Here is a 16701-nt window from a genome sequence, read left to right as displayed (position 1 = left end):
GCTGCTCCCTCTCTAAGGAACCCAACCACAATACTGAAAAATACATTCCAAGTAAGAGGAGTATATTTGGTTTTTAGCATTCAACAGTTTTTATGTTATAAAAGTATTTTTATACATTTTTACAATAAGCATTCCTAGGAAAGATACTATCCAAGCACTATTAGAAACACAGATAGAGGAGAACTGTTACATTATACATCAAAATTACTAGACAGGTAAATGTAAAAAGAAAAAATCATGTCAGAACCTGACAGATAGGAATGAGGGACTAATCTCAAATGATGAAATCCATATAAAACATTCATACTGGAATATACCTTGGATGCTTAATATTAATTGAATGATTATGTAGAGAATAATATTTTATGCTTTTCTAAGAAAGATTTTAACAAAACATTTTTTACACACTTCGATCTTTCCAGTGTTTTGAATGAGCACTTGTAAAGTTTATAACTTTTTATGAAAGAGATTTTAAATATAAAAAACAGGAAGTAGTCTGTTAAACTTATCCTTTATTGTAACAATAGAATCCTTTCAAGATAAAATATGTATTTGTCATTGCATAATAAAATGTAAACAAAAGATTGTTTTAACAAGCTTTTTAACAAAATAAGTATTATAGTTTGGGAAAAATTCCTGGAGTGAACCAATAGTGCAGTAACTAAGGATTCTTGGTCTACCTTAATAATAAGAAGGTACAGAGATCCTTTTGTTTATTTTATTTATTTATTTTATTTTTAGATTTTATCTAAAAATCATAGAATCTTTTTGATTAGGAAGTTAGGAAGTATAAAATGATCAAAGGGTCATATTACTGTTTTTGCTTTTATAGTATAATAGCTTTAGCAATGATAAAAGGTGATCTTTAATGCACACAGCTAGAAAGGTTAAGACCAGTTGTTTAAAAAATAAATAAACCCTGTAAGTTCTCAGTTTCCTTAAGTCATAATTTTTTCAACTTTAAGTATTTTCGGACCAAGTTTTCTTTTTATCATTAACTCTCATTCTTAAGTTAGCTTTAACTTTAGGGGAAGTTTAAAATTAAACACAGAAAATGCCAAAGAGTTCCTCTACAAAGGACACATCTCTGTGCACTGCCATCAGTGTTAAGGATTATGTGGATTGAACAGCAGCCACTGCTTACTGCTCTAAGGAAGTTTCAGGCCTCAGTCATAACTAGTTATTTTGAGAAACAGAAGCAAGTTCTTGCTGCATTGAGGGATCAGCACACATTTCTAGCCTTTAATAATTCCTCAGAAATGAAGTACTTATTTCAGACTGTATAACCTTTTTATTTTATAATTTATATTATACTGTATTACATTTATTATTATATTTTTGTTATATAACATTTTAAGTATTTTTAAATACGTGTTTACTTTTAGCACATAGCATCACAAGGTCACTAGGTTGATAAAATATGGGCACTATAAAGAACTTTGGAGATCAGCCAAACATTCTTTTCACTAATGAGGAAACCGAGGTTCAGAAAGACAAATATAATCTTAGGATATTAAGATGTAAACATCCAGATATTATATAGCCTTATGAATTTAACGGTTTTCCAACTACATGGCTTTCTAATTGTAGCAACAATTATTTTTGTTTTTATTTTAATATTTTGATAAAATATGGTTTGTCTCTGCTCACCCTGCAAAGTTATATTGTCAGGACCAAAAAAAAAAAAAAAAAAAAAACCCAAAAAACCTTGCCACATGTTAGAAAAAGGACAAATATCAAGCAGAAACTTAGTTAATGTTATTTAAATTGATTTACCATCTTACAACTTATATTTCTGTTCATAGATTAAAACTTTGCTTAGGGAAGTTAAGAAAAACAGCTCCCTTTTATTTCTGTATGTACAAGCATTTATGTACAGATATTTGTGTACTCAGAATCTGATGAGACCCATGATTCATATATACATTCTTTTTGGCTGTACAATATATTTCAGCTATAAATTTCACTTAAAAACATCAAGCATTTAGTTATTTTATGTAAGTGAATGAATTGCAGGTTGAACAAAAGAAAGTTTGCTTTTGTTTTTTTTTAGGACATTGAAATGACCCACTTCAAATCTTTGTTTTAATTCATACTTTTTGTTCCTCTTACTTACATTGCCAGTTTAAACAGTGGTTAAATTACTATTCTAAGCAGCAATGGAAGTGGCTCACAGAAAGAAATAGGGTATTTTACCCAAACTTAAACACTGCTAGTTCAAGTTCTTATCGGCATCCTCTCTCACCCCTGGCCTGTTCTCACCATAAGTTTTGACCCCATCTCAGGAACTAGTTCAGAGAAATTGCCCTGATAAAAAATTAGAATGAGATGAATTAATGTAACTATGACATTTTTATTATATCTATTTACATGTACTATTTTAGAATGAATAAAAAGTATATTGTGTTTTCCCCATTTTCAGCATATAATTTTTTTTCTTTTTCAGCTTTTTAATTAAATGAAGCCAAGTGGGATTTGCATAAAGTGAATGTTTACCATGAAGATAAAGTGTTCCTGAGATATAGTTTGAATTCTTGAGTTCATATCCACGTTGATTGTGATAATTCTAGCGTATTCTTGTACAATTTTTGAAATGTGTTTTCCTAGCCAATTTAATTTATAGAAGTGGATAGTTAAGATTCATATTAGCACTGGAAAGAACAAGAAATACTGAAGTGTTTTCAAGCATATTATATTCAGTGTATGCTGTAGGACTGAAATAAATGACAATGTAAATTATGAATTCATGTGTTAGAACTGTTCACTCATTAGTAAAGAAAACCACAATGTTAGTAAGGGAAAACTATGAAATATATGTTAAAGAATCCTTAAGGTTGTACAGAGATAAGGTATATGCATGAAAATATGTCACATACTGAGAAAATATATTCCTTGTCATTTCAGTATAAAGGATGTGTGTATGGTTACAAATGTTTTGTTATTATTAATCACAATTAGAGGCAGGGAGCTGGATGAATAGTGCCTACAACTTAGAAGCTTAACCTGGGAAATGGGAGGTTTTTTCCCAGGACATAAATTTTAAAAACGAACAGGTCTAAATGAGTAAGCTTGAAGGTATTAGGTATCTGGAAGCAACAGACCAGAACTAGAAATTAATTCCCTCTCTAAATTTAGAAGGGTCACCCAGGAATCCAGACTTGTGATTGCAAAACTAACCCTGATGGCCATTTTCCCCATGTATTATATGGAAGAAGTTTGCCATCAAAACCTCATTCCCTGAATCCAGATAAAAATTATCCTAAATATGAGTGACTCAGTGAAGCTTTTTTGAAAACCAAATATTGGAGTCTAACCATTACTATGTTTGTATATCTTCTTTTAGTTTATAAAGCACTTTGCATATGTTATTTTCTTTATATCAACCCTGTAAATTAGACAGGACTTAAAAATTTTTTCTGACTTACAGAAGTATTAGAATCTGAAAGCCAGAAAGAATAGAAAAATAGGGATTATGAACTGGACTTTCGAACTCTCAAATCTGAATTTTTGTTTTCTTTGGTGCTAAGGAAGAATTTAAAAACACAGTTTAGTAAACTTTGTTTCTCCTTTTTTTTTTTTTTTTTAAAGGTTTTGTTATCTAATTTTGGCTAAGATCTAAATAATTGACCATGGAAAACTTAGGAGTTTCAGGTGTACAGTCTCAAATAGGAACCAAGTGCACATCTACTAAATTTATTTATTTCATACCTTTATGAAATTCAATAAAGAATGGGAAATATAAAAATCCTACAGGGGCATATGAAGCTAAGTTCCAGGGCAGTATGTGTGCTAGAAATAAGTTACCTTGTCAAAATAGGATATTCAGTGAAAATTGCATAATAATTTAGAACTCTGTTCACCTTACCGCATATTCCCAAATCTGTTATTAAAAAGCACATTAAGTTCCCTAGTTCCTGTTCAAAGTGTGATAAATTTAGTACGGGAATGGCATTTATGGAAAAACATTAAGTTATCATGATCATTTGTTTAATGCCTATCCCTAGGTAGCACTTGACCTGTAAATGTAAATCTATTGAGTATTTTTACATTTTCTAAGATTCATTCAGAAGAGGCATTACAGTTGGAATCTGAAACCAAACTTTTCATGTAAACACATGTTTATTATAATTATTTTTGTCTCCTTAAGGCTCAAAGTTGTTATTAAACAACGTACATTTGTCTATAAAACTTTAATATAGTGTTCAATCATGACCAAAGTCAGACAATGACCAAGGTAAGGAGAACTTCTCTATTTCAGATTAGTAAAAGTTTTGTAGCCTGTATTATGTAATTTCCTTTCAGTAATATATGCCTCAACAACAAAAAATTTTTAGCATTATATAGCTAGAGAGCGGTCACTTGGCTATAGCCTGTTGTTACATTAGGGAAGTCATTCTAGAGGGAAATAAACTGCCTCAAGACAAGTTGTTACTGGAAAGTGCTATGGGCAAAACTACAGAGTGGTTCAAATGTAGTTTTGATTCAGAATTTAGCATATGGAAAATCATGTATGTAATATAGGCTATCTTTACCTTTGCCAAACAAATTAAATTGAAAAATTAATTCTTACCTGGTATGCTGTATCCTGCAATGTCACTTTTCAACCAGATGTACTGTATTGAAGGCTCCCTTAAAAACTGATTATATGTTGCACAGTCTTCAGTTAGAATAAAAAGAATTGCTTTCCTACCCAGCGGAAGAAATTTTAACATAAAATCCCATCCAAAGGAGTGTAATTTCTAACAACATCTAATGAATAAAATGTTGCATTTTGCTCAGCATACTGTTCCTTGCATCAGATATTCACATGAGTAAGCCCAATAGTGTTGTGTGTTTACTATAATTTTCTTTTGCATATAAAGTAATATCCCTTGTCAGTTAACAATTTAGCAAACATGGTGATTTCGGGAGATTATATCTTGTAACCATAGAGCTTGACAAGTATTCCCTTTCTTGTTATTTAGGAGAACCTCCCTAAAGGTACGTGAAGGGAGTAGTTATTTCTAAATAAGGCATGACATACTATTTTGAGATCAAAGACAGTAAACAGTGTGTTTTAAGAAGTACTGGTAACAAAGACAAATGCATTAACTAGAGCATCCAGCAACAAAACATTTTTTTTTTCTTTTTAAAGATTTTATTTATTTAATTGACAGAGAGAGAGATCACAAGTAGGCAAAGAGGCAGGCAGAGAGAGATAGGAGGAAGCAGGATCCTCGCTGAGAAGAGAGCCCGATGTGGGGCTCGATCCCAGGACCCTGGGATCATGACCGGAGCTGAAGGCAGAGGCTTTAACCCACTGAGCCACCCAGGCGCCCCCAGCAACAAAACATTTGAATGGATTTTTGGAGACAGTGTTCCTCAGAGCTCCTAAATGTTAAGTTTAAAATATTAAAACAAGAGGCTTTTCACACTCTAGCAAGAAGCTGTACTGGGTCAAACTAATAATTTTTCTAATAGTATTTTTTCTAATAGTAGAGAAAGGTGAGCATGGTAGTCACACTACAAGGGTACAAGTATGTTCATGCTATCCCCTAAATTCCCTTATACAATTTATGAATTTTTCTATATTCCATTTTTTTACCTATTATGTCAAATATATATGCAATGTTTTTATCATATAACAGTCTAAGTATTTACAAAATTTTAATAAAGTATAAAGAATTTAATAGGAAAATCAGGTCACATTCATCCAATTGGTGTGTCTATTTCCACAAAATATTATGCATGCATGTAGGCAAGGAAAATGGCTGAATGAAGAACTCTAAGGACCCATCCACTCCACAGAAACACTAGAAAGACTGGCAGAAACTGTCACTCAATATTGTTCAAAGACTGGAAGATGATGTAAGAGAAATCGAAATGAAAGCTTAAAATGTGACTGAAATTCAAATGGCTAACTTGATAGCGTTTTATCTTAGTCTTTCCCCGTCCTCCTTCCCAGTCAGTAGTGGTCTTGAAAAATGGCAGCCTGTAAGTGGTATGGGGACCTGGTTCTACAGGAGGCAGAATATTTAAACACAAGAATAGTGTTTGTTTGCCCTGAGGGCTACTGGGAGGATTCAAATAAGGGGTTTTACCTTTGTTTAACCTAACTCAGAAGTTTCTCAGGGTGTTGCTCCAGAGGGTGTTTCTCCAAAATACTGATAAGGAAATGAACATGCTCCTGCCTGAGGCTAGAGTTAACAGTTAGGACAGACAACAGACACATGGCTGAGGACTGAATGAAAGGAAAAGCTTGGAGAGTGAAGTACTTCGGAGAATAAAGGCTTTGAAAAGCTGCCACATCCCAAACCCAGATCAGGATACATCCTCAGGAAAGATCAGAGAAGACCCTAAGCTTTTACTTCTTGCTGATGTTTACACCCTGAATAAGTACTAATGGGGTGACCTAACAGAGTCAATCTGCAAAGTCCAGGGGACTAGTTTATTTCTTTTTCTTTATTTCATCAGCAGGCACTTAAGGACAGCTCTGTCAAACCACTAGCTGACCACTAAACTAATGAAACACAGACTTCACAGACCACACATGACAAAGAACACAATTTTTATAAAAACAGTTTGGAAGATTCACTAAATAACTACAACAAGCAACAAAACTAATTCTAGAGAGGGAGCAAAATCCAATTTCCAGTTGTTACATTGGAATATTTAGAATGACCAGTTTGGGGGGGGGGGGGAAGCACACAGAGAAACAGGAAAGAATACTGTCCTTAAAGCAGAAATTCAACTTGCTAAAGACTTTAGCAGTCTTTAATGTACTCAAAGAGCTACAGGAAACCATAAAGAACTAAAGGAAACAAATGAACAATGCATCAGCAAACAGAAAATATCAACTAAGAAACAAATTATAAAAGGAGTCAAATACAAATTCTAAGACTGAAAAAATGTAATTGAAAAATTTGCTAGAGGGACTCAACAGAACACTCAGATCTGACACAGTTTATGAAATTTAATTTGACAATAGTCTCATAAAAACAAATGGCTAGAATTGCAGAGAAGCAGTTCTTGTATACTGGTGAATGTAAGCTGCCATTAATTCCAAGTAGACTGTTATAAATTTAAATATAAACCCCAAAGTAGTAATGGAAAAATTGAGTAAATACCTATCACATATAGAAAACAAATTGTAGAATGACAGAAGTCCCTATCAGTAATTTCTTTAAAGATAAATGCATTAAACATTCCAACTAAAAGCAGAGATCTGTCAAAAGAATTTTTAAAGTATGATATAACTATATAAAATCACATACCAAAATAAATCTCAAATCATTACCCTAAGTTTTTGCCTAAGGAGATGGAAAGAGAAAAGCAATCTAAACCCAAACACAACAGAATGAAGGCAATTAGAAGGATTAGAAGAGAAATAAAGATGATAAAGAATAAAGAAACAAGAAAAAGTCAACCAAACCAAAACCTGAGTCTTTGAAAAGAGCAATAAAATTGAGAAACCTTCAATTAGACTAAGAAAAATAAAATAGTTCTCAAACTTCTAAAATTAGAAAGGAAAGTGGGAACGAATAATAACACCTTTCCTACTGAAATAAAAAGGATTATCAAAAAGTTCTATAAAGAGATTTCAGAAAAATGGTATTGGGGGAGGATCCTGAGCTTGCTTCTTGTTACAGACAAATCAAGGTATGACATATATAATGCAACTCTCTTAAAGTGACAGTGAAAATGACAGAAAACAGAGACACAGTGGGAACACATAAGCAGGAGGGATAGAATAGTTTTGAAGGTTATCCATGAGAACAAAGGGATCAAGCCCCAAATGGAGCACCCCCAGCCCTGGGGACCTATACCAGGAAGGTGAGCCCCCATAACAAGTAGCAGGGCTTAACCCTAGGACCTCTGCAACTCAGTGGGGCTTAACTCCACCTAAATGCAACCAGTACTGGCATTTCCCCAAAAGCAAATATCACCTCACCACACCTGGCAGCAGCTCCAGCCAGGACCAGCACTCCTGGAGAGCAAATCCTGCCCTGCTCAAGAGGAAGCCAGCTCCTTTCACCAGCACTTCCACAGCAGTTGTGACCCAGTCACAGCAGGAAGGGCCTTACAGGATGCCTTCCAGCTAAGGCCACTACCTTCAAGACCAGAAATTATAGCTGACTTCCATAAAGCATAGAAGCAGAGAGACACAGACAAAATGAAATTACGTTCCAAACAAAAGACAAAAACCTCAGAAAAATACCTAATTGATATAGAAATAAGCAATCTACCTGATACAGTGTTCAAAGTAATGGTCATAAAGATACTCACTAGACTTGAAAGAAGAATGAATTATCTCAGTAAAAACTTCAACAAAGAGAACATATAAAAACCATTCAGAGCTGAAGAATACAATAACTGAAATGATAAATATGCTGGAGGGTATCAACAGTTGATCAGAAGATGTAAAACAAACAAACGAAAAAAAAAAAAAACAAAAAAAAAGTATCAGTGATATGGAACACAAGGTAATGGAAAGAACCCAACCTGAACAGCAAGAAGAAAAGGGAAGTTTAAAATTGAGGATATATTAAGGGATCTTGGCAACAACATCAGGTGTACTAATATTTGCATTATGGAATCCCAAAAGGAGGAGAGAAGAAGAAAGGGGCAAAAAATTTGTTTGAAAAAATAGTACGTGAAAATTTCTCTAACATAAGAAGGGATTAGACATCTAGCTCCAGTAAACACACCACATCAAACAAGGCCATCCATACCAAGACACGTAACAAAGCCAAAAATTAATAAAGAGTATCTTAGGGGCACCTGGGTGGCTCAATAGGTTAAAGCCTCTGCCTTCAGCTCAGGTCATGATCCCAGGGTCCTTGGATTGAGCCCCACATTGGGCTCTCTGATCAGCGGAGAACCTGTTTCCCTCTCTCTGCCTGCCTCTCTGCTTGTGATCTCCGCCTGTCAAATAAATAAATAAAATCTTTAAGAAAAAAAAAAAGTATCTTAAAAGCTAAGAGAAAAGCAACTATTTACATACAGTGGAAACCCTAAAGGCTATCAACTCATTTTTCAGCAGAAACCTTGCAGTCCAGAAAAAAGTGGCATGATGTATTCTAAGTGCTGAAAGAAAAAGCCATACAACCAAAAATATTTTACCCAGCAAGGTTATCATTCAGAGTTGGAAGAGAATGAATTTCCAAGACATTCATCACCACTAAACTGGCTTCACAAGATATGTTAAAAGGACTATTTTAAGTGGGGTGGGGGGGAGGCCATTAAGTAGAGGAAAACTATGAAAGAAAAGAATTTCACTGGTAAAAGTAAACATACAGTAAAGGTAGTACATCAAATACTTACAAAGCTAGTATAAAGGTTAAAAGACAAGAGTAGTAAAATAAATTACATCTACAAAATTTAGTTAAGAGTACACAAAATAGATGTAAAATATAATGATATATACATAAAACATGGCAGGGGACAGGGAGTAAAATATAGTCTTACAGAGTATGTTCAAAGCCAACTAATCAACTTAATATAGGAAATTATTTATTAACCTTATGAACTAAAAATCTGTAACAGACACACAGAAAAATAAAAAGGAATTAAGCATAACACTAAAAAAAAAAAAAAAAAAAAAAAAAGCATCAAATCACAAGAGAGCTAGAGAAGAAAGAACAATTGACAATAAAAACAACTAGAAACCATTACCAAAATGGCCAAAGGGTACATAGCTACCTAGAATTACTTTGAAGCATTAAATCCATTTAAATTTAATCAGAAGACATAGGGTACATGAAAGGATAAAAAAAAAATCTGTATGCTGTTAAAAAGGACTCACTACAGACTAAAAGTGAAGGGATGGAAAAAAAGTCCATGCAAATGCAAGCAAAAAATTAAAAAATGAGATAGCAGTACTTGTATCAGACAAAACAGACTATAGCAAGAGAAGAAGATCATTACATAATGCTTAAGGGACTAACTCAACTAGAGGATGTAACAATTGTAAATATCTATGCATCCAACCTAGGAGCATCTAAATTTATAATGCAAACACTAACAGATGTAAAGAGAGAGATTCACAGTAATACAATAAGAGTTACACCCCACTTAGACCAATGGATAGATCAGCCAGACAGAAAATCAATAAGAAAAGTGACATTACAGATATGCACCAAATATTTGATTCAAAAAATGATAGATGGTCTTTTTAAGCGTGCATGGAAGATTCTCCAGGATAGACCTGTTAGTCCACAAAACAAGTTTCAATAGATTCAAGAGGTTGAAATCATATCAAGCATCTTTCCTGACCACAACAGCACTATGAAGTCAGAATTCCAAGAAAAATACTGGGGGAGGAGAAACAACAAGTGAAGGCTAAATATTCTACTAAACAACCAGTGGGTCCAAGAAAGTGAAGAGGCAAATAAAAATTACCTGAAAGCAAATGAAAATGGAAACAGTAGTTCAAAATCTTTGAGATGCAACAAAAGCAGTTCTCAGAGGGCAATTTGTAATGATACAGGCCTACCTTAAGAAACAAGAAAAATGTTAATATTAACAATCTACGCTTGAACCTTAAGGAACTAGAAACAAATCAAAGCCCAAAGTTAATAGAAAGAAGAAAAGATCAGAATGGAAGTAATAAAAATAAATGGAAAAGTAAGTGGAAATAAATGGAGATTACAAAAGAAAACAATGAAACTAAAAGCTAGTTCTTCTAAAAGATAAACAAAATAAACCTTAGCCAAAGTCATCAAAAGGAAGAAAGGAAGGAAGGAAGGAAGGAAGGAGGGGGAAGGGAAGGAAGGGAGGAAGGAAGAAAAGGCGGGGGGGGGGGGCTCAAAACCAGAAATGAATGAGACGTTACAACCTACATTACAGAAATACAAAGGATTATAAGCAACTACTATGACAAATTGTATGCCAACGTACTGGAAAACCTAGAAGAAATGGACAATTCATAGAAGCTAACTCTTTCAGAACTGAACTGAGAAGAAATAGAAAATCTGAAAAGACTGATTACTACTAATAAAATTGAATCAAAACTCTCAAAAAATGTTCAGCATCATATGGATTCACAGATAAATTCTATAAAATATTTAAAGAATACTTATCTTTGTCAAACTATTAATTCCTATATTCCTATACGATTATTTATTATTCCTGCATTTTATATAATACCTATATATTTTTATATAGAAGCAAGGCTACCACCTTCATTTTGAGGCTAGCATTGCCCTCATACCAAAACCAGACAATGACACTACCAAACAAACAAAAAAAACAAAAAACAAAAAAAACAAGTTACAGACAAATATTCCTAATAAACATAGATGCTAAAATTCAATAAAATATTAGCAAGCAATATATGAAAAGAATTACTCACCATAATGAGTAGGATTTATTCTAGGAATACAATCATGATTCTACCTCCCAAATCAACATGATATACCACATTAATGAAGTCAGAGATTAAAAAAACTCATGTGATCATCCCAATAGATGCAGAAAAGGAATTTAATAAAATTCAACATCCATTAAAAAAAAAAAAAAAAAACTTCTGAACCAGATAGGTATAGAGTGAACGTAAGTCAACAGAATAAGGGTCATATCTGACAACACAGAGCTAAAAACATACTCGAGGACTCAATAGTAAAAAGCTGAAAGCTTTTGCCCCTGAAAGCTTATTCCTTAGAAACATAATCTTCCAATATTGAATCAGGAAGAAATAGAAAATCTGAACAGTTTTCCATTATCTGAGAAAAAGATTAGTCCACTATCACCACTTATCCAACATAGAATCAGAACTCTTAGCCACAAAAATCAGAAAGTCATCCATATTGGTAAGGAAAAAGTAAAACTGTCACTATTTGCAGATGACAGGACCCTATTCATAAAAAGCCCTAGAGACTCCACCAAAAACTATAAGTGAACTCAGTAAAGTTGAAGGACAGAAAATTAATACACAGAAATCTGTTGCATTCCTATACATTAATAATGAACTAGCAGAAAGGAAAAATTTAAAAACAATTCCATTTACAATTGCATGGTAAAGAACAAAATACCTAGAGATAAATTTTGAGATGAAAGAAAGACCTATAATCTGAAAACTACGAGACAATGATGAGAAAATTTGAAGACAACACACACACACACACACACACACACACACACGGAAAAATATACCATGCTTCATGAATTGGCAGAGCATTGTTAAAATGTCCATAAAACTCAAAGCAATATATAGATTCAATGCAATCCCTATCAAAATTGCAAAAAAATTTAAACAAGTAATTGCAAAGTTTACATGGAACCACAGAAGACCTAAAATATAAAATAGCCAAAGCATCCTTAAGAGGAAAATAAAGTGAAAACAAAACAAGCCTAAGGTATCACAATCCCAAATCTTATACCACAAAACTATAGTCATCAGACAAATTTGTTACTGGTACAATAGACACATAGATCAATGAAACAGAGACAAACTCACATCTATTTGGGCAATTAACCAACAAAGGAGGAAAGAACTTCAAGTGTAGAAAAGGTAGTTTGTTCAATAAATGGTGCTGGAAAACTGGACAGCTACATGCAAAAGCATGAAATGGGACTCCACTCTTATTACTATACACAAAAACAGAATGAAAAAGGATTAAAGAACTAAATAAATATGAGACCTGAAACTATAATCTTCTAAAAGAACACATGAGTAGTCAACTCCTGGTCATCAACCTCAGTAATATTTCTCTGGCTCCGTCTCCCCAGACAAGAACAACTAAAATCATAACTAGGCTTACATCTAACTAAAAAGCCTTTCAAAGTGAAGAAAATCATCAACAAAACTAAAAGGTATCATACCGAATGGGAGCAGATACTTGCAAGTGATAGATCTAATAAGGGTTAATATATGAAGAACCTATACAATGCAACACCACAAAAATTCTGACTAAAGATGAGCAGAGGACTTCAACAGACTTTTTACCAAAGGCACACACATGACCAACACATAAAATGATGTTCAACACATCAGGGAAATGCAAATTAAAAACACAATGAGCTATCACCTTACACCTGTCAGAATGGCTACTATCAAAAATTTAAGAAATAACAAGTGTTGGCGAGGGTGTGGAGAAAAAGGAATACTTTTGACTATTAATGGAAATGTAAGTTGGTGCAGGCATTATGGAATAATACGGAACTTTCTCAAAACATTAAAATTACACCATACAATTAGTAATTTCATTTCTGGGTGTTTACCCAAAGAAAATGAAACACTAATTTGAAAAGATATATTCACAGAAGTCTGTTTATTGTAGCATTATTTATCCAAGATATGGAAGCAACCCAAGTGTTTATCAATAGACGAATGGATAAAGAAGTGATATATATGCTCAATGCAGTATTTGTGTCTAAAGAAAAATGAAATCAGATCTAGGGAAGATGGTGGAGTAAGGGGATCCTAAGATCACTTTGTCCCATGAATATACTTATACAACATCCACATTAGCAGAAATAATCCAGAAAACAACCTGAAGACTGGTAAAACAGACTCACCACAGCTTATCTAGAGAAGAGACCACATTGACAGGAAGTAGCAAGGGCAGAGACATCACCAGGAACCAAACAGACACAAGACTGACTTCAGGAGAAAAGGACACTACAATCACAGAGAAGAGAAAGGAGCAGACCCCATACAGGCACCCCAGGCATGGGAAACACACACTAGAGGACACATCCCATGACATTTGGCTTTGAAAACCAGGGGAACATAACTTTGTCAGTTTTGTTTTGGTTTTTTGTTTGTTTTTGTTTTTTTAAATTATTAGTGGGTCTTTAACACTAAGAACTTTAAAAATCAGTGAGCAGAGCTCTGGAAGAGCTGCACAGCAAAGAGAAAGTCTCTGCCCTTAAAGAGATGGCACAACAAGCAAAGCCACTGAGATACAGCACAGAAGCAGCAATTTGAAAAATGCCAGGGATATACAGGCAGGTTTATTTACTAATCCCAGAACAAACACACAAGGGTCAGGGATCTTCAGGAGACTTCAAAAACAAAAGAGCTGTTAGTCACCATTTCTCTCCCATTCTCCTCTCTGCCCCCTGCCTTAGCTAAGATAAATGGGCATCTTCCAGAACCAACATAAATACTCCACTTAGCTTTTTAACCCTACATTTTCTTGCTGATCCACCCTATCCAATCCACTTCACTTGGCAGGAGTCCATCTAAAGTGGCACCATAATAGTGGCTTTGTGCAAGCAGGCCAGAAAGGGGACACCACCACTCCAAAGTGACTCCTGCCCTGGGAAAAAGTGAAGATAACCATAATACCAGTTTGACTGCAGCCCCAGCATTGGGCTGACATCCAGTATGACTGCAGGCCCAGTCCACCAACCAAAGCGTCACAGGGACACCACCATGCACTTTGTTGTGACTGCATTTTTGGCAAACATCTGATCTGACCCAGCTTAAGCCCAAAGTGGCTGTAAACTGGCCCCTTAACAAAATAGAGACCAAACCCTGCCCACAATAGGCAAGAGAACCATTGCAGATAACCAGACTGAAGGCAAAAGTGTCACGGCTACAACAGTAGGGGGCATTCAATAAACACAGGAGACACTTGTGAAGCACCAGGATCTGGTGGAGAGGAAATTGCATGGGAGAGCACTACAGGACCTCTTCTTCACAAGTTCACTACTTTTGATAGCAGGAGACCTAGATGACTTTCTTAAAACATAGAAATTGATAAAGACATAATGAGGTGACAGAGGAATAGGTCCAAAATGAATGACTAGGACAAAGTCATAGCAACAGAGCTAAGTGAAATGGAGACAAGCAATATGCTTATAGAATTAAAGTAATGGTCACAGGGTCCTGAGATTGAGCCCTTCATCTGGCTCCATGCTCAGTGGAGAGGCTACTTAAGATTCTCTCTCCTCCCTCTGTCCTTCCCCCTGCTCTCTTGCATGTGTGCTCTCTCAAATAAATAAAATCTATAAAAAATTTTTTTAAAAGATTTATTTGACAGAGATAGCAATGGAGGGAATACAAGCAGTGGGGGTGGAAAAGGGAGAAGCAGGCTTCCCACCAAGAGGGGAGCCCAATGCGGGGCTCAATCCAAGGATCCTGGGATCAGGACCCGAGTCGAAGGTAGATGCCTAATGACTGAGCCATCAAGGTGTCCCATAAAAATTTTTTTTAAGTAATGGTCATCATGCTCCCTTCAGGAGCACATATACTAAAAGTAATGGTCATAAAGATACTCACTGGAGAGTATTCTCAATGGAGAAACTCAGTAAGCCCCTCAACAAAGAAATAGTATAAAAAAATCAGAGATGAAAACTCAGTAACTGAAATTAAAGATACTATATAGGGAAAACAACAGACTACAGGAAACAGAAGGATCAATCAGCAACGTGAGGGCAGAGTAATGGAAAGCAATCAAACTGGACAAGAAAGAGAAAAAAAGAATTAGAAAAAATGAGAATGGGTTAAGAGAACTCAGCAGCACACCAAGTATAATAACATTCACATTATAGTGACCTCAGGAGGAGAAGAGATAGAAAAGGGGACAGAGAATATATTTGAAGAAATACTAGCTAAAAACTTCCTGAATCTGGCTAAGGAAATAGAAATCCAGATCCAGGAGAAGGAGAGAGCCCCCAACAAAATCAACCCAAGGAGGTCCACCCCAAAGCACATAATAATTAAAATGGCAAATTCATGATAAAGAGAACATTTTAAAAGCAATAAAAGAAAACCATTACATACAAGGTAAACCTCATAAGGCTATCAGCTCATTCTTTGGCAGAAACTTTATAGGCCAGAAGGGAATGGCATAATATATTCAAAGTGTTGAAAGCAAAAAACCTACAATAATAAATACTCTACCCAGCAAGGCTATCATTCAGAAAAAAGTAAAGGTAGTTTTTCAGACAAACAAAAGTTAAAGAAATTCATCGTCCCTTAAACCAGTCTTAGAAGAAATGTTAAAGAGGATTCTCTGAATAGAAAGGAATGACCATAAGCAGGAGTAAGAAAAATAGGAGAGGAAAAAATTTCACAGGTACATATAAACATAATAAAGGCATATTATTCAGTTATAAAACCAGTGTGCAGGTACCGGTTTACTGCAAAAGCAATAAAATCAGGGATATCTATAAAAATCAATCAAGTGATTCACAAAATGAAAGGTTGTGAAATATGATACCATATGCCTAAACAGTATGTGTTGGGCAAGAGAGGAGGGGTTAAAAATTCAGTGCTTTTAAGAACGGGTTCAGACTTAAGCAACCATCAATGTAATACAGACTGCTATACACATAAGATATTAAAAATAAATCCAGTGGTAACCACAGATCAAAAACTTCTAATAGATATGCAAAAATAAAGACAAAGGAATCCAAGTATATCACAAAAGAAAGCCAGAAAATCACAGAACAAAGCAAGAGAAGAACAGAACTATAAAAACAACCACAAAACAAATAAACTGGCAGTAAGTACGTTTCTTTAAATTATTACTTGGAATGTAAATTTCGATAGTCTTTTAGCAATCAAAAGACAGTGACTGAATGCATTAAAAAACAAAAAACAAGATCTATTTATATGCTGCCTACAAGAGACTCATTTCAGACCTAAAGACACATGCAGATTGAAAGTGAAGGGATGGGAAAGCAGTCATGCAAATGGAAGTGAACCAGGGTATCAACACTTGCTATCAGACAAAATAGATTTTAAAACAAAGACTGTAACAAGAAACA

The 16701-nt window shown here is 34.5% G+C and overlaps 1 protein-coding gene across 2 annotated transcripts in view; it reads left to right on the top strand.

Moving 5' to 3' along the window:
• The window catches only part of TUSC3 (tumor suppressor candidate 3), a 252664-nt gene extending 249921 nt beyond the window's left edge, over positions 1-2743 (top strand). For both annotated transcript variants that reach the window (XM_059155978.1, XM_059155979.1), the window contains one exon: positions 2447-2743. Coding sequence is in view for 1 of the 2 variants with exons in the window: in XM_059155979.1 (XP_059011962.1) it covers positions 2447-2462 (16 nt within the window). In the remaining variant the exon portion in view is untranslated. The remainder of the gene's footprint in view (positions 1-2446) is intronic.
• The last annotated feature ends 13958 nt before the right edge of the window (positions 2744-16701 follow it).

Source organism: Mustela lutreola, chromosome 18 (genome assembly GCF_030435805.1).
Source record: "Mustela lutreola isolate mMusLut2 chromosome 18, mMusLut2.pri, whole genome shotgun sequence".
NCBI classification, from domain to species: Eukaryota; Metazoa; Chordata; class Mammalia; order Carnivora; family Mustelidae; genus Mustela; species Mustela lutreola.
This window is presented reverse-complemented; position numbering and strand designations above follow the sequence as displayed.